Consider the following 12,288-nt stretch of genomic DNA (forward strand, 5'->3'; position numbering starts at 1 on the left):
AAATGAAAAAAATATGCTTCGATCAAAAGTTTATTCGGAAATAAACTTCCATCCTCAGAATAAGCTGATCAACTAAAGGAGCCAAGTATGTGTATTGTACATATTGCCCTGCAGACATTAATATTGCACATTCGGGAGACTTGCTTGGAGGAGCCAGATTATATTCCTTATGAGACTGTACACTTTTAGAACTCGAAATAGACTTTTTATCTATCATGAATATACTTTGAAGGCAAGTGGGGTATTCAGGTCTGCATTATAGGCATACGTAATCAAATCACCATGAAGCCTGAAGCATTTTTCTCCATGAAACATATGAATGGTTTCACACGTGTTATCCTATGTGAGTAGTAGGTGTAGAAAGTTTTAGGAAAGTTGTGTGTCAATCTTCTGTGTCAACAGGGTGACAGTCAGATCCGTTATTTCGAGGTGACCGATGAGGAACCTTACGTGCATTACCTGAACACATACCAGTCCAAGGAGTCTGGTAGAGGTGTTGGCTTCATGCCAAAGAGAGGACTCAATGTTAATAACTGTGAAATCGCCAGGTATGTTTACCCATTCGTTCTCTTTTTGATGCAATTAAAAACAATTCGAAAATTAAGTCTGCTTTGATATTGATTTGATTCTTCATAGGCATGTACAAATTGATGTAATACAGGACAGATCTTAAGGCCAACAACTTCCTGAATTTATTTCTCACAACTTCTTGAGTCAATCAACATAAGAAGATTAGTGCACAAGATCAACAGAGATCAAAGGGTTTACCTCACTAGCGCCTAGTGCATCACCTAAAAATCATAAACTCTCAACCACTCTACTATGTAAACATACCCTTGTCCTCATTGTAGAATCTCTTTGTAAAAACTGACGAGGGCACTCATGTATAAACAGCATTCTATACATTTATGAAAAAGTCTCTGTACATGTCTAAATCAATCAACAATTGTGTATAATAAGAATCTGTACTTTTCTAAGTATATCCAACAATATTTTATATATTCATAATAACATGTATTCATTCTCTTAGCTTCCACTTATATTATGTTGTCATAGCATTGGGATGTCATGGGCAGAGTATTAACAGTAATGTCTTAAGTGGCCTTCTCACGTTGTTGAAATTTTGAAAATTGGCAAACACGGACCCTCACCCGTCAAATACATGTTGTTAAACTTTGATGCCATTTGAATGCATTGATCTCTATCGGAGCTGTCACATGACAATTTCGTTAACTGCGATTGGCCATTTCTGCACAACACAAGTTTGACAACACTTCACACATCAAACTCAAGTTTGACAACACCAAAAGTTTGGAAAAGTTGGAGAGAATAGAGACCAATCCTGTTTCTAGACAACAGTTCAACAACTCTAAAATAGTTGTTGGTGGTGAGTTGTTGTAGTGTTCACACTCTCAAACTCAAGTTTGACAAAATTTGTTGTTATGCTTTAGTTTTTCATGTGAAGGCCATTTTACTGTTCGTTTCAACCTGATGATGGAGCTAGGACAAGCCCTGAAACGTCTTGAGAAATAAATTCAAGAAGTTGTTATCCATAGGAATTTGATATTGCTGAAATCTTGCTAAAAGCAGTAACACAATACTCACTCAAAAATTAGGGAAATTCGTTTAGTCCTTTAGATGTTTTCCTTATCTTCAGTCAAATGTGAAATCAGTGTTTGCAATAGTCCTTGATATATTTGAGGGTCCATGTGGGCCTCTACCTGTCAGTTGGTAGATTTGGTGGTTTGAGTGATTGATTGTATGTTGTCAAATCACACCCGTTCTTAAGTATCTGAGGACCCATGAACGTCTAGGGTAGAATAGGCCTTCAGCAATCCATGCTTGCCATAAAAGGCATCTCTGCTTGTCATAAGAGGCGACTAACAGGATCAAATGGTCAGACTCGCTGGCTAGATTGGCACCTGTCATCGGTTCCCAATTGCGCAGATCGCTGCTCATGCTGTTGATCACTGTATTGTCAGGTCCAGACTCGAGTTTTTACAGACTGCCGCCATATATATACAATATTGCTGAGTATAAAAGTATAAAACTAAACTCACTCACTCATTAAATACCTGAGTTACAAGTTTTTGTCTGGTTTTGAGTCATCGTTAGAGGACCATCTGGACATTGCATGCATTGATCTCCACTGGTATTTCTGGCCCAGGCTGGAATCATTGCATGCAGTGGTATATATCTGGAAAACTTAAACACTTTGTTGTCTTGAACCACCAATCATGAAGGATCTGGATGACATTGTTTGACCTGATCATGTCATACCTTTAAGGGAGCATCATGCTATGGATTATTGGTTTGAATTGTCCTGTCCTCATTTATTACATGCCACCACAGTGTAGCTACCTAAAGTTATTCATGTGCTTGTGTTCTTGATAATTTGGGTAGTTGCAAGTTGAGGTTAGGCCTCATTGAGTGCTACTGTTCCCTGTGATTGCATCCTGCTCTTCACCACTCCTTTGTCACAGCCGGACACAGTTATAAAGAGGCGTCCTGATCAGTTGTGTGTTTGCTTTGTAAAAAGCTCCAACACTCTTTATATCAAAGATCAATACAAAGTATAACAGAAAATGTTAACATGACTGGAAAAAAGTGTATTCCAGGCAAATTTGATTATAGATTTATTTCCATTGTATAAGATACAACATGGTGCATTGTGACCTAGTTCTAGTTATTGATGTTTGTTTCATGGGTAATTTACTTCATACAAACAGCTGCAAAATGTTACAGTGTTACCAATAATGCCCTTTATGACTTTTTGTCAAGTTGTGTTGCTTTCCAACAGCAGTGAACAATTCCAGCCACTAGTTGAAAGCCATTTCACCCGTGAAGATCATGTTAGAGGTGGTCTTCAGTAGCTCCTGCTTTTTGTTAGAGGTGACTAACAGAATCTAGTGGTAGGACTTGATTGACTCATATCATGGTATCCCAGGTGCATAGACTGATGCTCATGCTGCTGCTCTCTGGGTTGTTTAGTCAGACTCGAATATTTATAGACCGCCACCAGGTGGATTACAGCTGGAATAGTGCTGAGTGTATCATAAAACTAAACTCACTCAAAGAAATTTCTTATGGTTAACTAGGAAGAGCTTATACCAGTCCATATCCATAAACTAAGTCAAATGGAACTCACTGCACTGAGCACACGGAACTGATGCACTAGTTACTGTTTCTAGTCACTTACTGATTGTTATAATACTCATACATTCCATTTTAATGTTCCGTTCCCGTCACGATATGGCTGAAATATTGCCGATGTGACATTAAATTTTAACTCACTCACTCACTCTAGTCACTTACAGGTTGTGATTACTGTTCCATCATTATTGGCCTTTTCAGTCAATAATAGACTCATTTGGTGAAATGTTTTATTTTGTCAGGATATACAAACTACACAACAGTGGTCTCTGTGAAGTCATCCCCTTCACAGTACCAAGAAAGGTAATGTACCTGAATACTTGCTACTTTGTACCTATCTTTTGACCCATGAAGGTCCCAGGGTAGAATAGGTTGACTTGGTTGACACATGTCATCGGTTCCCAATTGTGCAGATCGATGCTCAGGTTGTTGATCACTGGATTCAGACACTATTATTTACCGACCGTCGCCATTTTGCTGGATTATTGCTGAGTCTGGTGGAAGACTAAACTCACTCACTAACTTATCTTTCATACATTAGTCCCGTCCCCTGTAAGTGTGCAGACTTATTGTGTCATACCATTTCAGTTAATCGATGATAAAATTGTCAGTAATCATCTGATGAATGAGAAGTTGTTATTCATTTCTGCATGTTCAGCAAACTTCCAGTACCAGCCAAATACTTATACCTGTGGAAACTAGTCCATGTCATCCTTTGGGTATGGCTGGTCTGGACTGCTTTGAGCGAAAAGGTGACCTACCAGTATTTAGAAGGTCAAGGCCACAGTAATAGTTTTTCATTAATCACTATTGTTTTAAGTAATCTGCACCATGTTAATTAGGTTTGGGCTACAATAGGCCTTCAACAATCCATGCTTGCCACAAAAAGCAACACTGCAAGTTGAGAGGCAACTAACGGGATCGGGTGGTCAGGTTCACTGACTTGATTGACATGTCATCAGTCCCCAGTAGTGCAAATGACTGCTCATGTTGTTGATCACCGGATTGTTTGGTCCAGACTCAATGATTTACAGACCTCCACCTTATGGCTGGAATATTATGAGTGCGTCATAAAACTAAACTCACTCATTCACTCTTGGTGGATAATGGGTACTAATTTCTTCTGCAGTCCGAGCTGTTCCAGGATGACTTGTACCCAGACACACCTTCGGACACACCAGCATTATCAGCTGAGGAATGGTTTGGTGGCAAAGATGCAGACCCAATCATGGTACAGTGTTCTCCAGTAACAAAAGTAGTTAAATAGACAATAGACTGTATATGCACTGTGTACAATTATAGTTGGGATACTCAGGTGATAGTGCTCCTTTATTTCTTTTTCTTCTCAGTTTCGCTGTTTTGTTTCACTTTTGTCTTCCTTTCTAGCTTGAAATTTGAAAATGCTTGATTGTGATCACTCAGTGTGTTTGATAATGCTCACATAGTTTTGTATTCTGTCCATGTATGATGTTCTAAACTGAATGTCAAGTTCTGCCAAGAATTTTGAAAATGCTTAATTCTGACCTGTCACTCTTATGACTGGTTGTTGTAGTCATTGAGACCCCATTAGAGCCTATGGTGTCTTCACAGAGATTGGAATATGTGAGCCCATTTCTGCTGATGCTGCCGTGATATTGTTGGAATATTGCTATAGGTGGCTTTCACTCACTCAAGTTTTTCACTCACACAGATCGGAGGATCACTCTTTCTCTTTGTCCAATTCATACCTAAAGTAGATGAAATATTGTTCTTGTTGATATCACATGTGATGCTTGAAAAAACAAGGACTGTAGGCTTTGGCAGCACATCATGCCTCAATGGGGTCCCCATGTCTATACAGGGCTCCAGATAAGGCATGTATTGGCATATGTATGTATAAGACATATGCACAATGTGGTAGGAAAAAATTTAGAAAGCGCAGCAGATACACACCCCACCATGCTCTCAGAATTATTGACGGATGTATTTATCTGAAAAAAATGTTGTGTTGTTGTTTATTGACTTGTTTACATGAGAGTAGCAATATTGTGGTGTATGTATGAAACAAAACACAAGATTTCTTATACACCAATAAATTCCATTTAGTGCTCTAGTACTCCTTTATTGGAAAAGGAATAAGTAGTAGGTACTCCTACCTATACTACAACATGCTGGATCTCTGGGCAAGCAGTATGAAACTGCAACACATCCCAGTAAGGACAGACAGAATGCAAGGCAAAAGTCTCTTTCTCTATTCCAACTAAGGCAGGGACGGTGGGGTAGCCTAGTTGTTAATGCGTTCGCCTGTCATGCCGAAGACCCTTGTTCCATTCCCCAGATGGGCTCAATGTGTGAAGCTCATTTCTGGTATCCCCAGTCATTATATTGCTGGAATATTGCTGAAAGTGGCATAAATACTAAACTCAGAAACTTGAACTAACTTTTGTGTTTATGGGTTTTTCAGGTGTCACTCAAGGGAGGTTTTGTTCCAACAAGAAAGGATGCCTTGAAGGTGGTGCGCAGGTCCAATGTTCTGGACAAGATGCCCACCAGAACATCCCAGGCTCAGTCTACAAACTCTGAAGCTGCAGCAGCCCCTTCCCTTCCACCGGTGAGTTGACCACCGGTCATCAGTGTCCTATCATCTTGAACTGTTTCAATGTATTCTGCATTTTCATTCACCTTCTGTTTCAGCAGAAGACTAATCAGGAAGTACTGAAGTGTTTCTTTAAAACGTGAAATATACTCATTTAATTCTTTATTTTTTAGAAACCTTCTACCACGTCTACTCCTCCAGATGAACATGTGGTAGATACGATTATTAAAAGATTAAGCTTTTCAATAAGAAGCGCTTCACAACCTTGCCTAACCAAATGCCTCACTCAATGCCTCCAGATTTCCTTTGCACTGACAGCAATGCAGGGCACATTTAAATCTACTGTGGGATAAATTTGTTTATCACTGACGAAGGTAAAACTGTTAACTATTGACTAGGGGAAATTTGTTTATCATGGAATGAGCTGATGTTGTCAACTATGGAAAAGGTAAAGTTGTTATCTATGGAATATGCTAAACTGTTAAAATGGAATAACATGTTTAAAAAACTAAGAGGAGTGAGAAGTTTAATGTGTTTTAAATCAAACTAATGTTCCTTTTTAGCACTAACACAATTTTCTCTCAGTAATTTTTGCTATGATTCTGACAAAGTTTTGTAAAAATTGTGCCATTATTGATGAATAATATTTCATGGGATGAATATCCTTAACATGAAGGTTTGTGACACTCCCTGTCCTATCCATATCACATTATATTCTTTATTATGTCACCATTAATGAGCCATCACTTCATTTACTCATTCTGAGATAGACAAAACTTACAGTAACACAGTTGATTTAACAATATAGCTCAGAGTTGATTTAACAATATAGCTATAGTTCAAGTTCATCATTATAGATGAAGGTTAATCCATCAGTAACTATTAGATTAGCGTAGGTACATCGTACGATAAGGTAAGAAAGACTCCTGAGTAGGTGAAGGTAAATCTTGGTGTTAATGTGAAGGAGGAATCTGTTTCTGATGTCAGACTCTTAAAGTCAGATCTTAATGCCTGCTGCAGCTACACATCTAACATGACATTATATGACTGGTCACATCTGGATGACCCCACCGGAATGACCTTTTATCAGAACATCACTTCTAATGCTGGTCACAGAGAGTTCTTGGATGGATGGCCATGTTTGGCAGCCTGACTCTGGAGAGTTTCTGGGACTTCCACCCCACAAAGAAGTGCCCATGGGGTCACACCTTAGGCTAGTGAGATCTTTTAAGATTGTCTCTGTTCTCCCAGCAGAAAATGGGTACCTGGTGGCATGTCACATGACTGTTAGCCTTCTATGCCTCAGGTGCTTGTTTTTGTTTGGGGTGATAATGTCCATCATTTGTTAGCACTTAGAGCATATCCCTGTGGACTTGAATATATCACTATAAGTTAAATTTAATATCTAAACACAGTCTCAAAATGGTAACACTAAACATTCCAGATGGCAGGTACAGATTGATGCTGATTCTGTCAAAATCATCACTGATCTGGGTTTTTTCGTTTGATAAACATTTGAAACGAAAGACACCTTTCATAGTCTGTGCTTCATTGTGCCACTCAGTCTGAAACAGGTGAAGTAAACTGCATTTATAACGAATTTGCTTACTTCAATATGACATGTATAACAAACTGTTTGTAATCCCTACTATTAGCTGTGTTTTTTGTTTTAAATGCATATACCAACTACAGTTATGATGAAGTATAATTTGTGATCCATTGGATCCTGTTTTTGTTATTGAGATTTGTAGTGGAGAACTATGTCAGTTTATTTTTCTAAGCATAGTCTGTACTAGAACTAGCAGCAGTGAGGTAGCGTATCCATTAAAGCATTTGCTCGTCACACTGAAGACCTGGGTTTAAATCCCACATGGATACAATAAGGGCTTGGACAATACAGTATGTCATCGTATGATACATGTCGCAATATTTTACCTGTGATATGATACGTATCATGATACATATGTGTTGAAAGAATGATGCAGTATTAAGATATAGAATGATTTATTTATAACAATAACAATATTGTTGTAAACAAGCAAGTAATTCTGTCGTACTTGCATATTTTTCTTTAGATAAGTACTTTATCATGTTAAAAATAATACTACTTTGAAAAAAAGTTGTGTGTCGTTTTGTAATTGTATCCATACAACCAGTCGATGATGCGATAACTGTATTAAAGTTAAATGTATTGAAAGGTATCAGTGCATAAGTGAATTGCCCCAACCCTAGACAATGTGTGAAGCCCATTCTGGAGTATCCCAGCCACGATATCACTGAAAGTGCTGTAAAACCATACTCCCTCATTCATTGTAATAGAAATAAATTAAGAAACAATTGCCATGATGCTTGAGAGTGCTGCTTTCTGATTGGCTAATGTCACACATTTCAGACATTTCGTAGGTTGGTCAAAGTTTGTAGATTGTCCTGCCAGAATGACATGTAGCAGAATCAAGTCTTTGAATGTCATTTAGAAGTGTAAATACATAAGAATGAAGATTTTATGGATATCAACTTCTTTATGAGAGAACACAACGTTTTGGAGTTAATGCTTACTCCTGATGAAGGAGTAAGCATTAACTCCGAAACGTTGTGTTCTCTCATAAAGAAGTTGATATCCATAAAATCTTCATTCTTATGTAGCAGAATGTCTACAAATATTTTTGTAGTAGTAGCAGGCACTGAGATCTGATATTATTAAGTGCAATTCACATATTTTTATCATGAAGATAACAAAATAATGTTTTTCTCATGCATGCCCATTGACATATAATGTTTTATTCACCAACTAAGGGATTGTATTGTCTTTTTACCAACCCTTTAACCTCCACAATTATTTAAACCTTCACCATTCTAACCTGTGATTATGTCACCAACTCCTTCATGGCTGGATGTTTATATACCTGTGTACAATATAAACAATAAGTTCATGTACGGTTAATTTTTTTATTATTTTTCAGTGTGTCATGGATATTGTCTCGTACATTTTGAGTGATTGCATTTTTTGAATGCATTTCTGTTTACTTTGTTACGAGTGCAGTGAATTCAACTTTAAGCTGAAAACAAAAAGCAGTAACATCAGTACCAAATTTAGACATCACAAGACATTTCCCAGTAAAGGGCTTAGATGATTTGTGGGAAAATTGGTTTCGCTTCGGTGATTATGGTTGTTTATTTTTTGTGCATGTGTTTATTTTGTTTCTATCTCTGAACAGGGATTTGACCCCCAAGGCATTCTGGATGATATGCGCAAACTCAAACTGATAGTGAAAGCTCATGAACGCCGAATAAAAACACTAGAGGAGAAACTGTCCCAATATGAAGTTAATACGTCGGAAGAGGATGAAGGAAAAGCTTAATGTATTTCGGTCTCAGCCTCTCACTTTGTATTGCAAGTTCCGTTTCATGGCTTTCTTTTGTGTTACTCGTTTGTTGAATGTGCATGGCTGTATCGTTGCGTAACTTGTCATTAATCCTACTCAACTGGGAACGGTATCCTATGTTTACCTGAACTTAGGTTCATGTGAGCTTTTGTGATGGTGTGTTGTCTTTTGCCTGTCGTACACTTCAACCTAATCTCTTAATCTACCGGGTTCATTGTGGACCCATTGTTTAAGGCACCGCAAAACACTGTGCAGTTGCCTCCCTTTGGCAATCCACAGACTGTTGATTATGTGTTCGCCTTGAATATGTTCCTGGGTTTGTCAAAACCCTCAACATGCTCATGGGTTTCTGCTCTTGTATCTCTCAAGTGTGCCTGAATCAGATCATGGTTGATTCAAATCCTAGATTATCTCTCATAGTGACTGTAGGTTCCAGTCCCTAGATCTGTCAGTGACTGTAGGTTCCAATCCTTAAATCTGTTAAAGGACACATGCAACATAAAACTTTCTGATTCTGATACCTTTTGGTATGCACTTACAGAACAAATCATCAAAAATGCCAGTTGAACCTGTAACGTTGAAAGACAACTCTATGAAATAAAGCCTGTGAAATCAGAGTTCAAACAATTCACTAATTTTGCCCCTCTCTCCTGGAAAGAGTGGCTTGAAACAGTATGCCTGCCCTGAGTATGAGGTCATGAGCAGTAGTCTAATCTCAGTTGTGTACACGAACAAGTAAATAATCTACTTGTTACATATAAAAAAACATGTTGATTGTGATAAACCGGCTCTATCACAAAGAAAACTCAAGGTCTTGATTACTGACACTTATTTGTCTGTCTGTCTGTCTGCTAATGACAATATGCATTGCACAACTTCAATCACTGACCACATGCAATTAAAACCTATCAGGCTTATATGCCATAAACAAAACTCCGGCTAGGCATATCAGCAAATGAACCAGTGGCCAATGAAAAGGTTTGTTGTACTTGAGTTCACACACACTGGCAATGACTGGGATCAGTATCGCGGCTGCTTATTTCGAGAGAGGTAAAGCCAAGTACAAAATATTGCACTTTTGATTGCAATTATACGCTTATAATTTTGTTTATTTGTTTTTTCTTAATCAGCAGTGCATTTTATATGTAATGAATAAGTGATAACTGTTTTAATTATGTTTGATTTTTGGGTTGCATGTGACCTTTAATGATTGTAGATTCCAATCCTTAGATCTGGAAGTTATTGTATTTTCAAATCCCTAGATCTGTTAATGATTGTAGGTTCCAAGCCCTAGATTTGCACTGATATTATTTGTAGGTTACAGTCTCTAGAACCTGTGAAGCTCCGGGGTAGAATATGTCTTCAGCAACTCATGCTTGCTAAAGAGGGCAACTAAGCGTGTCATAAGAGATGCCTAACGAGATTGGGTGGTCAGGCTTGCTGATTTGGTTGACATGTCATTGGTTATTACTGAGTGCGTAAAACTAAACTCACTCACCGCAATCCCAATATTTGGGCATGACAGATTCCAATAGCTTGATTTGCTCTGATAATTATTGTAGGGTCTAAACCCTAGATTTGGTAGTCACTGCAGGTTCAAATCCATGGATCTGATAGTGAGTGTAGATTCCAATCCATAGATTTGCTCTGATAATGGTTGTAGGATTGTCAGCACAAAATTGTGTTTCACCTTAGTGGTAAGCTCCTGAGGCCTGAATCACCTTGGAATTCCCTTTGACTTAAAGCCAATGACTCGTCAGACAAGTCAAGTTGTCCACTGCTAAGAGAATTGTGCAGACAATTAGAATTTCAGGCTTTTGAGTTGTCTTTGTATGGCCAAAAAGAATGTCATGATAAAATGCTGATTGTTTGTTAAGGCTGTGTAAGACACAACTCATTCAGAAACTATAGCATGTGTGCATTTGAAACCTGAAAAGGAAGTTGGCAAGAGAGACCAAATTAGACCACAGCTTAGCAATATTGATACCATGTTGGTAAAAGACTCAGGCAACTCAGGGCACTTACATCCAGTGTTTGCAAGATACCAACAGCTCTACTTCCCAATCCTCCATGCTTCTTCATAGATGTGCCTCTTGGGTGCCTTTTCTTTTGTTCAGTATTATCTCACTGTCATAATTCTGTTGATCCTGGATTGTTGTAGAAGAACTGGTCAGTCAGTCTGAGAGTCAAAGCATCCCTGGAGCTGGAGAAGTTTTTGGTTTCCTGATAACTTTATTTCGCTTTGTTTGCTTCTCTGTTATGGTTTTGCAAAGTCAGTAAATGATGTTGAAAGCCATTCCATTTTAAGTCCTTCTTTCATCTTAGCTTCAGCCTCACATTTTTACTGATTTTGATATCATGAGAGTGCTTTACCTGAACTTCAGAGGTTCTCTTTGCTTTTCATCATTTTTGTTTGTTTGGTTTTGTGCAATGTTTGCTCCAAGGTATGTTTGTATTCTGCATGTTTGGGTTTGTGTATTGGTCAGCTGCTTGGTGTGGTATGCTCTGCTTGAAGGACAGCAACTTGGAACTGTTTCCATGGCATCATCATGTCAGTTGAGGGTTGCTTTGCTATGCAGCCACATGGTGTTGGGATGTATGCTTATAACGCCAATGCCCTCCCCATAATGCATGTAATCTCAGTGTAGGGAAAACGACCAAGTAAGTTATGTGGATGGTTTCATGACTGACACATTCATTGACTTCCTTAGTGCATGATCTCTGGTTTTGTTTCTGGTTAGGACTGGTTGTGATCTGTGTAGATCAGTGTGATCTGTGACTCTCTTGGGCACACGTGCACCCACTGCACATCTTTTCATACAGTGGCTCCATCTTCTGCAGCTGTGTCATCGTAATTTCCTTTTGTACACCTCTTCCTTCGTAGTTTGATGGTTAAACTTTCTACCTTTGCACTTCTTCACAATACCTAGGCATTCAGAAGAAGAAATTAGTGGATAGTGGTTCTTTGAGTTTGCTGAAATTGTCTTTAAATGTCCCTGCTATGTACATGAAAATCCTGGTTTTTCAAAGCAGGGTTTTTCTGCATTTGTTGAAATAGGTATCAATCAACAGCAATGGTAGTGAAATTCTCCAAAGGCATTTTGAAGTTGATGTAGTGATACAAGACAAGTATTATGGATAACAAGCTCTTAATTTATTTTTCACTGTGTTTCCTCA

At 38.3% G+C, this 12,288-nt stretch overlaps 1 protein-coding gene across 3 annotated transcripts in view; it reads left to right on the plus strand.

The window, feature by feature from the left end:
- The window catches only part of LOC137299150 (coronin-1C-like), a 40,505-nt gene that overhangs the window by 21,802 nt on the left and 6,415 nt on the right, over positions 1–12,288 (plus strand). Inside the window, exons 7-12 of one of the 3 annotated variants that reach the window (XM_067831709.1) lie at positions 403–548; positions 3,396–3,456; positions 4,283–4,384; positions 5,597–5,743; positions 5,902–5,940; positions 8,944–9,118. In XM_067831709.1, coding sequence (XP_067687810.1) covers positions 403–548; positions 3,396–3,456; positions 4,283–4,384; positions 5,597–5,743; positions 5,902–5,940; positions 8,944–9,087 — 639 coding nt within the window. In that variant the 3' untranslated portion in view covers positions 9,088–9,118. Of the gene's footprint in view, positions 1–402; positions 549–3,395; positions 3,457–4,282; positions 4,385–5,596; positions 5,744–5,901; positions 5,941–8,943; positions 9,119–12,288 lie in introns of those variants that run through there. The other 2 variants (XM_067831701.1, XM_067831717.1) reach the window with 2 other exon arrangements.

Source organism: Haliotis asinina, chromosome 1, assembly GCF_037392515.1.
Source record: "Haliotis asinina isolate JCU_RB_2024 chromosome 1, JCU_Hal_asi_v2, whole genome shotgun sequence".
Lineage (NCBI taxonomy): Eukaryota > Metazoa > Mollusca > Gastropoda > Lepetellida > Haliotidae > Haliotis > Haliotis asinina.